This window comes from Salmo salar, chromosome ssa24, assembly GCF_905237065.1.
Source record: "Salmo salar chromosome ssa24, Ssal_v3.1, whole genome shotgun sequence".
In the NCBI taxonomy this organism is placed as follows: domain Eukaryota; kingdom Metazoa; phylum Chordata; class Actinopteri; order Salmoniformes; family Salmonidae; genus Salmo; species Salmo salar.
In genome coordinates, this window is record NC_059465.1 from 27315062 (window position 1) to 27330570 (window position 15509).

General features: G+C 41.9%; 1 protein-coding gene across 1 annotated transcript; it reads left to right on the forward strand.

Moving 5' to 3' along the window:
* The first annotated feature begins 353 nt into the window (after positions 1 to 353).
* Positions 354 to 9460, forward strand: mfsd10 (major facilitator superfamily domain containing 10). The gene is made up of 13 exons (XM_014172320.2): positions 354 to 616; positions 3383 to 3550; positions 4060 to 4156; positions 4418 to 4521; positions 4728 to 4886; positions 5224 to 5412; positions 5638 to 5752; positions 7190 to 7301; positions 7438 to 7546; positions 7667 to 7757; positions 7872 to 7919; positions 8024 to 8113; positions 8250 to 9460. Exons 2-13 carry the CDS (start codon positions 3404 to 3406, stop codon positions 8351 to 8353), a joined length of 1365 nt encoding a protein of 454 aa, XP_014027795.1. The 5' UTR covers positions 354 to 616; positions 3383 to 3403; the 3' UTR covers positions 8354 to 9460.
* The last annotated feature ends 6049 nt before the right edge of the window (positions 9461 to 15509 follow it).

Consider the following 15509-nt stretch of genomic DNA (forward strand, 5'->3'; position numbering starts at 1 on the left):
CCTGAACCAATCAAGACAACATTTTTAAAGGAGGACAAAGCATTGATTAATGAAATCATTGACTAGGGAAATAAGTGCAATAGTTTTTGTAAATATGTGCAATGGATGAGGAATGGTGGATAGTTGCAACAGCTCCTGTGAATCTGCATTAAGTTCACAATTCATACGTATTATTTTTCTCATATAAGTAGCCACAGTTTGTGTTCATAGCTGGGCCCAGTATCCCAAAAGCATCTTGAGGCTAAGTTTATCGTTAGAACCATCGATCTCAATGGTTCTAACGAAATGTATGCCTTTGGGAAACTGGGCGCAGGGCGTTTAAACATGCGCGGTGGTAAGCGGCTCATTGGGACCTCCCTATCCCATTGAAGTGTAAATGTAAAATGGTAAGGATTAGGGTAAGGTATGACGTCGCAAAGAGTCCGCACAGAACTGACCCATGCTTGGATCAGTGGAGGCCTTGCTTCTGTGCGCATACGTCACATTCTTGTCATCGTAAATGATAAATGAAACAAGACACCGCTTCCTGGTCCAGTCAGTTGGAGACTTCGAGAATCAGACAAGTTCACAACCCTAAAGCAAGCTCCTCGCAAATTGATATGCCACTGGATTGAGGGTAAGTAAAATGCATATGAAAAATGTATGGGGAATCTCCATGCATGGCCGATCACATTGTAACAACTAAACTCAACTCCATGGTGAAGGAAGTTTCTGATGAACCGTTGGAGTTCATCAGAAACTATTGCACTTCTTTCCCTAGTTAAGGATTTTATCATTCAGTTTATTCAGCTATAACAAACTATGATTACAATAACTGAATTAATTTGCTCACAACTTTAGGATGCAATGAATACCCCTGTTTCCATTTGCGATACATTGTAACCTTTGAGTTGTACTTTATTAAAACGCATTTTATCCATAGGTGTTATCCAACTTTGTAGGCTTAGCCTATCTGTCTAATGTTATGTGTCTGTCACACGTAATAATATCCATATAATTCCAGTCTTCAAATGTAGTCAGGTTTTGAGTTTATTTGGTCATGAATGGAATTATATTATTTCCTACTTCCTCGAACATTGTCTTGCCTCACCACCTTGTTTTGTCGTTAACTCATTCTCTGTGAAGAGACTTGCACATCCACCGTCTGGCGAGGACGACTGAATAAGGATGTAAACAAGCATTTCGCTAACCGATTAAAATCAACCACTATTTACCGTAGAGCTGTAGCGGCGACTGGTGTGGGCAGACTGGAGCTCCGACGTCTTTATCAAAAACTACAATTTCAGCACCCAAAGAATAGCCCGCAATTACACACGACATTGTTGATAACTTCATCTCTGAATAATGTTTATTTGATATGATAGTGTTTTGCTTTTGTTGTTTTGTTTGCTTTTCATGTATTGTGTATATGTACTGAACAAAAAAATCAACGCAACAATTTCAACGATTTTACGGAGTTGCAATTCATATAACGAAATCAGTCAATTGAAATAAATAATGCCCTAATCTATGGATTTCACATTACTGGGCAGGGGTTCAGCCATGGGTGGGCCTTGGAGGGCATAGGCTCCACCCACTGGGGAGCCAGGTCCAGCTAATCAGAATGAGTTTCCCCCCAAAAAAGGGCTTTATTACAGACAGAAATACTCCTCAGCATCCCCCCCACCCCCCCCTTAGGTGTAGTAGCCGGATGTGGAGGGTCTTGGGCTGGCGTAGTTACACGTGAGGCCAGTTGGATGCACAGCCAAATTCTCTGCAGTCAGCATGCCAATTGCATGCTCCCTCAACTTGAGACATCGGTGGCATTGTGTTGTGACAGAACTGCACATTTTAGAGTGGCCTTTTATTGTCCCCAGCACAAGGTGCACCAGTGTAATGATCATGCTGTTTAATTAGCTTCTTCATGTGCCACACCTCTCTGGTGGATGGATTATCTTGGCAAAGAAGAAATGCTCACTAACAGGGATGTAAACAAATTTGTGCGTATGGAAAATTTCAGGATTTTTTTATTTCAGCTAATGAAACATGGGACCAACACTTTACATGTTGTGTTTACATTTTTGTTCAGTGTATGTATAGTGTAATTGTTTATTGATGTGGTCATGCAGGGCTCATCAGCGAAAGAGACTGGGTCTTAGCATGACTCCCTGCTTAAATAAAAGTTAAATAAATCTAGCCTAAATCGTAGTATACCCTTCAGGGCAGCAGACTGGGAGATTTAGGATGGCATTAACATTGGAGAGCTGCAATTCCTATGACATGTGAAGGCCCACTAAGTTGTTGACATTTCTTGTCAAGTTGTGTTGGTTCATTGTAGTGAACACCTACTTACCTGCCTTATGTGCTTGTCATCGCGTGTGGTTGCATCCTCCCCATACACCATAATGTCAACATATACAGCAACTCCAGGGCAAACAGTCAGGATGGTGGACATGATTTTCTGGAAAAAGCAATGTGCCAGCGTAGCCTGAACAGCATAAGAGTGCACCAGATCATCCCCCAAAGCCATTTCTTCCTTTGGCCACCTTTCCTTCCAGTTCTCTGCTGCCAATGACTGGAACGAACTGCAAAAATCACTGAAGCTGAAGACTCATATCTCCCTCACTAGCTTTAAGCACCAGCTGTCAGAGCAGCTCACAGATCACTGCACCTGTACATAGCTCATCTGTAAATGGCCCATCCAACTAATGTAAGTGCAAGAGTATGGGCTGAACAAATAAAATCCACAGATGAACCTTTGACTGAACAAAAAAATACCGTTTTCAGTGTCTTACAGTTGATTTAGATTACAATAGCCACAACATCAAAAGATAGTATGTATATTAATCAGATACCAAAAAGTAAAGCTTGCATTCATCATAAATATTCATACTTGATATTTCCGCCTATTGTATTTCTGTGTTTACGGGTCTATATTTCCAAGATGAATTAAGATCTAATGCTGTTTGTTTATGTAGTGCAGACAACTGAACAGACTACTTGAATTTCAAATATTTGCAATATCAGAGCTTGCAATATTGGGTTACATGTGGCCCATCCTCCCTCCAGCCAGGCATTATTCTGCACTTTTTTAGTTTAAGGGGTGTCACGATCTATCAATTTAACCACTTTTGCAGTAAAATATTTTTGCACAACCATCCATTTCATAAATGGTAGACATAAGAGACATGGTTGTGTTTTGTTCTACCGCGGTTGGGGTATCTCAAACTATATCCCTTTTTGAGGACTGGCCGCTAGCCGGGCAGTAGTGCAGTGCCATTTCGTCTTCAAAAACTTAATTCAAAAAAGTTTCCTACTAACATCTCCATTAGGCGCTGACACCCATGTATGCATCCCATACAATTTATAATTTAAAAAAATCCTGTGTTTTTGTTTAATGAAGGAGTTTAATCAGAAAGGAGGAATGTCAAGTGAAATGGGATCTGAAGAGGCCGTTGGCTCCTCAAGAGTCATCAAGAGTGTTTTCTTTGCCCTCCTCTTGGACTTACTGGGATTCACCCTGATCCTACCTCTCCTCCCATCTATACTGGACCACTATGGCCAAACAGAGGTAAGTGCTCATGTTTGTCTGAGTTCAGTGAGCTGTCCTTTATATTACAGTTTAACATTTCAGCCAACTTTAAATTTACCCATGATACATCAGTCATCACGGTTTTTAATTATCTGGAACACGGCCAATGTCTGTTAATAGTAAATGTGAGCTCCCCTCTTAAAATTTTAATTTTCCTCCCCATTATCATCATTAGTTAAATACTTTAATGTCATTGTACTATATTGTGAAAGACAAGCATTATATTTGCAATAATGTTGGGTTATCAATGCAATTTCCCATTTTGGTAATATGCCAACTCCAGATTCTGACATTTGTTGGGTTTCTTTGTACACAGAATTTGGGGCCTCACTCTAGTGAGGACAAGGCATGCTTTGTGTGATTAAACTTTCCCATGAGACAGCGTAACAAAATGACAAACTTGTCAGCTGATCGTGTGTGTGAAATTTATCAGATTCGGATCTTGCACTCATTTGTAAAAAAATATTTTCACGTTTTCCCCCTAACAGGACAGTGTCTATCAGTCACTACAGAGCATTGTGGACTGGTTCAGGGAAGCTGTCGGAGTTCCGATGGAAACAAAATACAACAGTGTCCTCTTTGGAGGTACAGTAACACAACACACTTTATTTAACTACATGTGGTTGTTACAGTTGAGCAAGATATTTTGATGTCTATATTTTAGACAAATGGCATTGTTCAAAATACTACCTTGTCTTGTGAATGTCAGAAATAGTGTGGTGTCTGTGTATTAAAATGTGTGACTTAAAATTGACCAGATATTGTGTTATGTCTTAAAATTTGCCAGAACGCTCAACCAGAAAGGACCATAATTACAGATTATGCTCTCTACATTCTATTCTTCAGGTCTGATTGGATCACTCTTCTCTCTGCTGCAGTTCGTGTCATCCCCTTTAACTGGGGCTGCATCGGATCATTACGGCAGAAAACCGCTACTCATTCTTACCACAGTTTGTGCAATGTTATAGAAATGTAGTTGATTTAAATAAGTGACTTGCAAATTAAGAATATTTCTATTGCTTTTTCATGGCTATGAAACTGGTTAACATATCACTACTTATCTTGGGCAACTCTCTCTGTCCATTTCGGTGTGTTATTTGCCCAGTTTGCCAGCCTGATTTAATATGGTTTTAATTGGTATTTGTTTGTGTTCCAGTTGGGATTGATGTCTTCCTATGCAGTCTGGGCAGTTTCCCGTAGTTTCAGCATGTTCCTTTTGTCTCGGGTGATTGGGGGTATTTGTAAGGGTAATGTGAGCCTCTGCACTGCCATGATTGCTGACCTTCCTTGCCCGAAGGCACGAAACAAGGGAATGGTAAGCACTGTGCATCAAGCTCATGCTAGGATTTTTTTTTAAAGACACAGTACAGTATATGCCATTCAGGATTGAAAGATCTTAATTGAAAGGAGATTTATAATTTAAGAGTATGATGAACCACGGACTATGCTGCTCTGTATTGCACTAATACACTAGTTGGTCTTTCTTTTGGCCTCCTGTACGCATTACAGGGGGGCCAGTACAAAAAAAATGCATGAAATGAAATGAAATGTATGCATTCACTACTGTAAGTCGCTCTGGATAAGAGCGTCTGCTAAATGACTAAAATGTAAAATTATTTTAATTTGGCAATGCATATTTTTGTTGTTGTTAGATGATGGTTGGAATTGCCTTCTCGTTGGGATTCACGGTAGGCCCACTGATGGGGGCCTACTTTGCCATTAACTCCAGTAAGGAGGAGGTATTCTACCATGGCCCAGCTGTACTGGCCCTGGTCTTCAGTGCTGCTGACGTACTCTTCATCATTGTCATGCTGCCAGAGACCCTGCCAAAGCAGAACAAGGTGTGATTTCATTGGTATACCTCTTAGGAGAAACTGAAAACGGCACACTCGAAACTCATCACGGGTTGGGCAGTGTGCTTCATTGCACAGAAAGTAAAAGCCTTGGTCATTCACTATTATCTTCTCCCAGTAATGTTTTATTGCAATGATACTATACACAGTGTTTAATCCATATTAGTAAGCGTTTCTGTTTATTATTTCTGACAAAGACTGGTATCTGCTCAGACCCAGGTTTCCTCAGTGACCTCTGGGATCCAGGAATCAGGAGATCTTCTCAACCCAGTGGCTCTGTTCCATTTCTCTGCCCTCACAAGGACAGAGGACCCACCCTCTAAAGAGAGTGAGTACATATTGATTTATGTGATATTTGTACAGTATGAAATAATTGACCATCTAAATACACGGAACAAAAATAAACGCAACATACAACAATTTCATAGATTTGTGAGTTACAGTTCATATAAGGGATCAGTCAATTGAAATACATTCATTAGGCCCTAATCTATGGATTTCACCTGACGAAATACAGATGTACATCTGTTTACATACCAAAAAAAAAAAGCTAGGGCTGTGGATCAGAAAACCAGTCAGTATCTAGTGGGACTACCATTTGCCTAATGCAACGCAACACATCTCCTTTGCATAGATCAGGCTATTGATTGTGGCCTGTGGAATGTTGTCCCACTCCTCTTTAATGGCTGTACAAAGTTGCTGGATATTGGCGGGAACTGGAACACACTGTCGTACACGTCAATCCAGAGCATGCCAAACATGTTCAATGGGTGACATGTCTGGTGAGTATGCAGGCCATGGAAGAACTGGAACATTTTCAGCTTTGAGTAATTGTGTACAGATTCTTGCGACATGGGGTCGTGGATTATCATGCTGAAACATGAGGTGATGGTGGTGGATGAATGGCACGACAATGGGCCTCCAGGATCTCGTCATGGTATCTCTGTGTATTCAAATCACCATTAATAAAATGCAACTGTGTTTGTTGTCCATAGCTTATGCCTGCCCCTACCATAACCCTACAGCCACCATGAAGCACTCTGTTCACAACGCTGACATCGGCAAACCGCTCAGTTACGACGCCAAACTGCAGTGGTTACAAGTGGTCTGCAGTTGTTGAAGCCGGTTGGGTGTACTGCCAAATTCTCTAAAACAACGTTGGAGGCGACTTTATAGTAGAGAAATTAACATTCAAAACTCTGGCAACAGCTCTGGTGGACATTCCTGCAGTCAGCATGCCAATTGCACGCTCCCTCAACTTGAGACATCGGTGGCATTGTGTTGTGACAGAACTGCACATTTTTAGAATGGCCTTTTATTGCACCCAGCACAAAGTGCACCTGTGTAATGATCATGCTGTTTAATCAGCTTCTTGATATGTCACACCTGTCAGGTGGATGGATTATCTTGGCAAAGGAGAAACGCTCACTAACAAGGATGTAAACAAATTTGTGCTCAACATTTGAGAGAAATAAGATTTTTGTTCATATGTAACATTTCTGGGATCTTTTATTTCAGCTCATGAAACATGGGATCAACACTTTACATGTTGTGTTTATATATTTGTTCAGTATAAAATATCTATGAATATACAGTAATAAATAAAGACCCGCTAGTCTGTAATAATGTATATCTTGTCAAGATTTATGCTTAGTAAGATGGACAAGAATCTATGGAAAGTACTTCATAATAACCAAAATATTGTGTTGAAATGTACCACAAAGCCTTTTTTATTTGTCCCTGTCTATTTTCTCTTGGACAACAGAAATGCAGAACCTGAAAGTGTTGGGCCTCGTTTACTTCACATATCTCTTCCTCTTCTCTGGTCTTGAGTTTACATTGAGTTTCCTCACCCATCAACGGTTCCAGTTTACAAGGTATGGGTTTAGGGACAAGGAAGGTCAATCCTCAGTCTATTTAGCTCCCTACACTTGAATTTGTTTGAATCTGTTCAACCAAAAAAGAGGCTACCTTAACTCCTTCAACTGTGCTACGATACTTCAATTTTTGCAGCATGCAGCAGGGTAAGATGTTCTTCTTCATGGGTATCACCATGGCACTGATCCAAGGAGGATATGCCCGTAGGATCAAACCAGGGCATCACATCAGGACTGTTCGTCTGGTAAATATCGTACTCATTACTACATGGCTAAGAAATCAGCATCAAGAAATCTTTTAAATACTCAAGATTAGCTCTGGTATAGAAAATGTTGCCAAAGTCAGTATTCTTAATGTATTTTAGGCAATCCTATTACTGATTCCAGCATTTGCTCTCATTGGACTGGCATGGAATTTGAAGATGGTTTACATAGGTTTGATTTTATACTCATTTGGTAAGTTTTCATACTCATTTGGTAAGTTTTCATATCTTCAAAGGTCATTTAAAAAATAAACTAAGTATATCCCTGAGGTGATTTTCCTTTACTCAAACATCTTCTTTGTCACAGCTGCTGCCATTGTTGTCCCTTGTTTGACAACGCTGGTTTCAGATCATGGTGAGATTTCTAACTGTACTATCATAACCAATATGCACTCGCTCTCTCTTAGACACACACACACACAAATCGAATCATTGTGTAACATGAAACTCCTCTTCTAGGTTCGGCCAATCAGAAGGGCACAGTAATGGGAATCCTACGTAGTTTAGGAGCCCTGGCTCGAGCACTGGGCCCCATAGTGGCATCCTCAGGTGACTTTCTGCATTGAATGTCACATTTTGTAAGAGGGCAGAAGTATGATGTCAGTTGTCAAAGGCTGTGATTTGTAAATAATTAGAATTTCATAACATTTCTGCTGAATGTCTATTTTATTTTTTTGCTTTGCAGTTTACTGGATTGCTGGAGCAGAGACCTGCTTCATTATCAGCTCAATTTCTTTCATCATACCTCTGGTTTTACTGAGAAGACTGGGAGGGCTCAAACAAGAGTGAAGAGGGTGCTAAACAAGCTTTAACACAGGAGGGTTCTACCACGACAGACTGTTTCAGAGATACTCTAGACAGCTTTCATATTGTTTTGTTCATTGTTATTTCATTTGTTTACATTTGTTGGAATGCAAGCTATGATAAAATAAGTACATATATCATTGACAAATTGTGGTAATATTTTTACATTTTTTATTACAAGTAGTCAATGTATTTTCTTCTCTCTAACCACAAAGCCTTGGCAGAAGATACCGTTACGCTTGTCTACACTGAGCTGCACTAAGGTCGGATTGCAATCACCCTTTTCCTCCTCATACTAGCAAGCAGTAGCCACCGCAGCCATTATCGTAAAACTAGCAGTATTTCAATCTTCTCGATGGAGCAGTGTGGATAAAGGTAGGATTTGGAGTACAGTCACATATCCCATCCCTGCATTGAGGTACGTTTTCCGACCATATCTCGCGCCGGCTCCACGGTGTCTTAATGTAACCATGATTGCGTTCTGACCTCAGTGCAGCTCAGTGTAAACAAGCCTTGCCATGTAAAATTGGCTTTGTATTGTGGTTTCTGATGTTATACCGTTGAAGTATGTGATATCCAGATTTTAAAAAATAAAGAGAAAATATTCTCTCAATGTGACAAAGTATCTTGTAGACAATGAAATGACAGCATCCAAAATACATTCAATAACGACATTTGGGACTAGCTCATACAATCAGGCTTTACCTTTTAATGTATCTGACTTATTTTGCATATGCTAATGTTTCTGTCAGATTTCTGTAATAGAACTCTATATAATCAGGCATTATTTGTTATAATACTATGCTTAATATTGTTGAGTAACACTATGGGAGTATATTTGAGGTACTATATGTTTATTACTTAAAAGTAAATCAATGAGCTGTTAAAATAATGTTATGATTAATTGTATTTTTAAATAAATTGAGATTATTCAAAATATCTATCTATTTTCTACTATTTAGATATATAAATAAAAAAGTTCTAAGTTTGTGATATTGTGTTGCCTTGCCCTTTATGCAATATACTCTATTTACCACAAAGTGATCATGCAACATCCTTGTTCCCACATAATAAAATTCATGAAAACAAAAATGTTTGCTCGTAATTGATGGTCAGGGTTAGCAGTGTGGTTAGGTTTAAAATCACATTTTAGGAAGACCAATTGTAGAAATAGGCAGGGTTTATGACTGTGGCTGTAGTAACTAATGATAAACGTGCAGGTGAGGGTGCTGCTGTACCTGTTGGTCGGTCATATAATGTAAACTTTACATATAAACCAGCTTCTGAGGCAGAGTACCCATAAAACCTAGCGGTCAAACAAGGAAATACAGTAGTTACAATTGTTTTCCACCATTTATTTTTCCATAGGGGATTTTAGAAACACTTAAGATATGGGCTGTGTTTCGTGTAGGCTTACCATAGTGTGACATTTTGAGAACTGTGTAAATCTCTCTAGGACAAGGTGACTTGTCATTATATTTGCCTGTATTTACCACACAAAAATGAAATGCTAATTAGCTGCTAATGTTACTATCATAAAGAACTACAAATGCCATGATGATCTCGACGAGACTGCCGAATCGAGGCAAAGGTAAGAATCTCTGGATTAACTAACTAAAGTTAGCTAAATGTAGTAATTATTAAATTGGCTACATTTCCTTAAATGGACAATTCTGACAGCTGTCTTGTGCAAGTTTTAAATTGACACGATACCAGTTAGCCAAGTTGTCAGCTAGAGATAAAGTGCAGAAGCTTGCAGTGATTTGTAGTTTTGCATGAGAGTTATTTGGGTGTGCGAGACTTGACATCAGAACAGTTACAGGGTGTGTTAAGTGGCGGTGTCCCATGCTTTCAGGTTTTTGCCCTAAGGAAGGACTAAATATATTTAAATAGTGGAGTAGAGTTTTTTTTTAATGATTTTATTTATTTATTTGTATTTTTGAGAGTGTTGTATTACATGGTAGGGTAGGACACGGTGCACTGGGTGGGTTTCACGGAAGAATACTGTACCAAGTTATCTAGTTTGAGCCTATTCCTGGAAACATTGAACCACTGTAGTTTACATCAATTACAATTTCTAAAGTGGAAGTTGGAAAAGTTATATTTGAGTGTTTCAGTGAATGGTTAGTGAGGGAGGCCCTGCTCTCTCGCTTCCCCAGTTGTTTAGTTCATTTTAATTCCAATCTCCTTTGCATTAGCGTAGCCTCTCCTGTAGCCTGTCAACTATGTGTCTGTCTATCCCTGTTCTCTCCTCTCTGCACAGGCCACACAAACGCTTCACACCGCATGGCCGCTGCCACTCTAACCTGGTGGTCCCAGCGCGCACGACCCACGTGGAATTCCAGGTCTCCGGCAGCCTCTGGAACTGCCGGTCTGCGGCCAACAAGGCAGAGTTCATCTCAGCCAATGCTACCCTCCAGTCCCTCGACTTCTTGGCGCTGACGGAAACATGGATTAACACAGAAAACACTGCTACTCCTACTGCTCTCTCCTCGTCTGACCACGTGTTCTCGCATACCCCGAGAGCATCTGGTCAGCGGGGTGGTGGCACTGGAATCCTCATCTCTCCCAAGTGGACATTCTCTCTTTCTCCCCTGACCCATCTGTCTATCTCCTCCTTTGAATTCCATGCTGTTACAGTCACTAGCCCATTCAAGCTTAACATCCTTATCATTTATCGCCCTCCAGGTTCCCTTGGAGAGTTCATCAATGAGCTTGACGCCTTGATAAGTTCCTTTCCTGAGGATGGCTCGCCCCTCACAATTCTGGGTGACTTTAACCTCCCTACGTCTACCTTTGACTCATTTCTCTCTGCCTCCTTCTTTTCACTCCTCTCCTCTTTTGACCTCACCCTCTCACCGTCCCCCCCTACTCACAAGGCAGGCAATACGCTTGACCTCATCTTTACTAGATGCTGTTCTTCTACTAATCTCACTGCAACTCCCCTCCAAGTCTCCGACCACTACCTTGTATCCTTTTCCCTCTCGCTCTCCTCCAACACTACTCACTCTGCCCCTACTCAGATGGTATTGCGCCGTCGCAACCTTCGCTCTCTCTCTCCTCTTCCATCCTATCATCTCTTCCCTCTGCTCAATCCTTCCCCAACCAATCTCCTGATTCTGCCTTCTCAACCCTCCTCTCCTCCCTTTCTGCATCCTTTGACTCTCTATGTCCCCTATCTTTCCGGCCGGCTCGGTCCTCCCCTCCTGCTCCGTGGCTTGACGACTCATTGCGAGCTCACAGAACAGGGCTCCGGGCAGCCGAGCGGAAATGGAGGAAAACCAGCCTCCCTGCGGACCTGGCATCTTTTCACTCCCTCCTTTCCACATTTTCTTCCTCTGTTTCTGCTGCTAAAGCCACTTTCTACCACTCTAAATTCCAAGCATCTACCTCTAACCCTAGGAAGCTCTTTGCCACCTTCTCCTCCCTCCTGAATCCTCCCCCCCCCCCCCCCTCTCTCTGCGGATGACTTTGTCAACCATTTTGAAAAGAAGGTTGACGACATCCGATCCTCGTTTGTTAAGTCAAACGACACCGCTGGTCCTGCTCACATTGCCCTACCCTATGCTTTGACCTCTTTCTCCCCTCTCTCTCCAGATGAAATCTTGCGACTTGTGACGGCCGCCCGCCCAACAACCTGCCCGCTTGACCCTATCCCCTCCTCTCTTCTCCAGACCATTTCTGGAGACCTTCTCCCTTACCTCACCTCGCTCATCAACTCATCCTTGACCGCTGGCTACGTCCCTTCCGTCTTCAAGAGAGTGAGAGTTGCACCCCTTCTCAAAAAACCTACACTTGATCCCTCCGATGTCAACAACTATAGACCAGTATCCCTTCTTTCTTTTCTCTCCAAAACTCTTGAGCGTGCCGTCCTTGGCCAGCTCTCTTGCTATCTCTCTCAGAATTACCTTCTTGATCCAAATCAGTCAGGTTTCAAGACTGGTCATTCAACTGAGACTGCTCTTCTCTGTGTCACGGAGGCTCTCCGCACTGCTAAAGCTAACTCTCTCTCCTCTGCTCTCATCCTTCTAGACCTATCTGCTGCCTTTGATACTGTGAACCATCAGATCCTCCTCTCCAAGTTGGGCATCTCCGGCGCGGCTCACTCTTGGATTGCGTCCTACCTGACAGGTCGCTCCTACCAGGTGGTGTGGCGAGAATCCGTCTCCGCACCACTTGCTCTCACCACTGGTGTCCCCCAGGGCTCAGTTCTAGGACCTCTCCTATTCTCGCTTTACACCAAGTCACTTGGCTCTGTCATATCCTCACATGGTCTCTCCTATCATTGCTACGCAGAGAACACACAATTAATCTTCTCCTTTCCCCCTTCTGATAACCAGGTGGCAAATCGCATCTCTGCATGTCTGGCAGACATATCAGTGTGGATGACGGATCACCACCTCAAGCTGAACCTCGGCAAGACGGAGCTGCTCTTCCTCCCGGGGAAGGACTGCCCGTTCCATGATCTCGCCATCACGGTTGACAACTCCATTGTGTCCTCCTCCCAGAGTGCCAAGAGCCTTGGCGTGACCCTGGACAACACCCTGTCATTCTCCGCTAACATCAAGGCGGTGACCCGATCCTGTAGGTTCATGCTCTACAACATTTGCAGAGTACGACCCTGCCTCACACAGGAAGCGGCGCAGGTCCTAATCCAGGCACTTGTCATCTCCCGTCTGGATTACTGCAACTCCCTGTTGGCGGGGCTCCCTGCCTGTGCCATTAAACCCCTACAACTCATCCAGAACGCCGCAGCCCGTCTGGTGTTCAACCTTCCCAAGTTCTCTCACGTCACCCCACTCCTCTGCACACTCCACTGGCTTCCAGTTGAAGCTCGCATCTGCTACAAGACCATGGTGCTTGCCTACGGAGCTGTGAGGGGAACGGCACCTCCGTACCTTCAGGCTCTGATCAGTCCCTACACCCAAAGAAGGGCACTGTGTTTATCCACCTCTTCCCTACCTCTGCGGAAGCACAGTTCCCGCTCAGCCCAGTCAAAACTGTTCGCTGCTCTGGCACCTCAATGGTGGAACAAGCTCCCTCACGACGTCAGGACAGCGGAGTCAATCACCACCTTCCGGAGACACCTGAAACCCCACCTCTTTAAGGAATACCTGGGATAGGATTAAGTAATCCTTCTAACCCTCCCCCCCTACCCTCCCCCCCAAAAATATATAGATGTACTATTGTAAAGTGGTTGTTCCACTGGATATCATAAGGTGAATGCACCAATTTGTAAGTCGCTCTGGATAAGAGCGTCTGCTAAATGACGTAAATGTAAATGTACAATTTTTATTTTTTCAAGTAAAGTATAAGGGAGTTATACTCCAGTCTAGAAGGTGGCGGTAATGCAACATTTATTGGATGCCAACCACTGTTAAATCTCATCGAAGAAGAATGTGTCTCAGTAAGGTTGGTTTTTTAGCGTTCATAGCAATGGTTATGAACTGTACCGCAGAAATGGAATGTAAATCACAGAAAATAGATGTTGTGGTGGCAGCTGCAGAGTACTTGGGTGTACGAGATTTTACTGACAAGAGTTACACGGTGCGTTGAACAATAGTGTCCCGGCCTGGTGAATGGTAAGAGAGTAGTGGAATAGTGGTGAGGTTTTAATTCATGGGTGTAGGGTTAGTTGGTACACAATTTTTCTTCCCATTTCTTGTCACAAAGTGTAATGAATCCGCACCAGAACAGTAGGGGGAAACACAGGGCCAGATAAAAAAAAATAGATGAATAGGGAGGCTGGGCTGACACTCCAGTACAGTAGGCGGCGGTGTATTCACCTTTCAGTTGGTTGCGCAAATACAACGAAGAAGAAGCTTGGGAGAAAGGGTGCAATTGCGACCTGCAATTCGGGGCGTTCCTGCATCCTCTTTATACTTCCATTTTTAAGCGAGGACAGGTGGGAGGAGAGGGCGCTCCAGTGGCGTTAATGCACAATAACGTTGGATGCCAGCAGCCGATAAACCTCAGAGAAGAAGAATGCGTGGGCGATACGGTAGACAGTAGCTGTGTTCGAATAGCCATACTAACCGTACAATTTGTGACGCACTGAGTATATAGGATCCTTATTGGTCATAATATGTGTATAGTTAGTATTCCAAAAGTTCCCGGATGTCGTACAAAATTCCCCAAAATACGAAGTATACAAGCAGTGGACACCAAGACATCAGTAGATTTATAGTTTAACACATTTATGAAGATTTTACACTATTGTGGAGAGATGTACTGCTTGGATTCTTTACCTACGATAGAAATAAGCTGAAACAATTTTATGTACTTAATTTCATTATTCTTTTGGCCAAATGTCATATTCACAAATGTAAATTTACAAACAAAACACCACATTTTCTTAACTTACAAACATTTAACTATATTTTAAGACAATTAAATATGTGTATGTATGTCCCTTATGTAATGTGATATTGTACCTCCTAGCCCAATTGTCCTTTGTATATTATTTCTATATACTTGTGTTCCCACATGTACTTCCCCTATTTATTCGTTGTTAATCAAAATAAAAAATATAAGCAGTGGACACTATTTCCGTGCTTTTATGGACTATAATGCCGTTCTTCACAAAATGGGCGCGGCTTTTCAGATTTTCCAGTAATTTTATGAAAATATGCAGCGGAAGGTCTACGAGAGCGGATACAAGTTCATCGCTTTAACTAATTATGACAAATGTTAATAAAATGTTGAGCAATGTAATAAAGTCATCACTTTTCAAATAAGTTACACGTTATGTTGGCTGACAATTTCTTAGCAACGCTATCCTTACGAACCGCATAGAATTACAGCAGTATTTTATTTATATTTTTGTATGATTATTAATTGTTTTTGTTTGCATTACAGCAGTATGTAACGGTAGGTTAGCTACTGTTACAAGGTTAGTTGGCTACTAATACATCGAACTTGCCAGGCAGTATATTAACTATATGCAATCTAACTACCCAACGTGTATTGATTTGATTATTCACGTCATTCTTAGATAAGTGGTATAGTCGAATGCGTTCTCAATGGACATTGTTAATTCTGTCTATCTACTCCGATTTCAGAACACTATTGTCTGAGCGTGCCAGAGCGCAGAATAATTGATTAATTTACGAACGTTCAATATGGCCGGTGTCAGTAAACG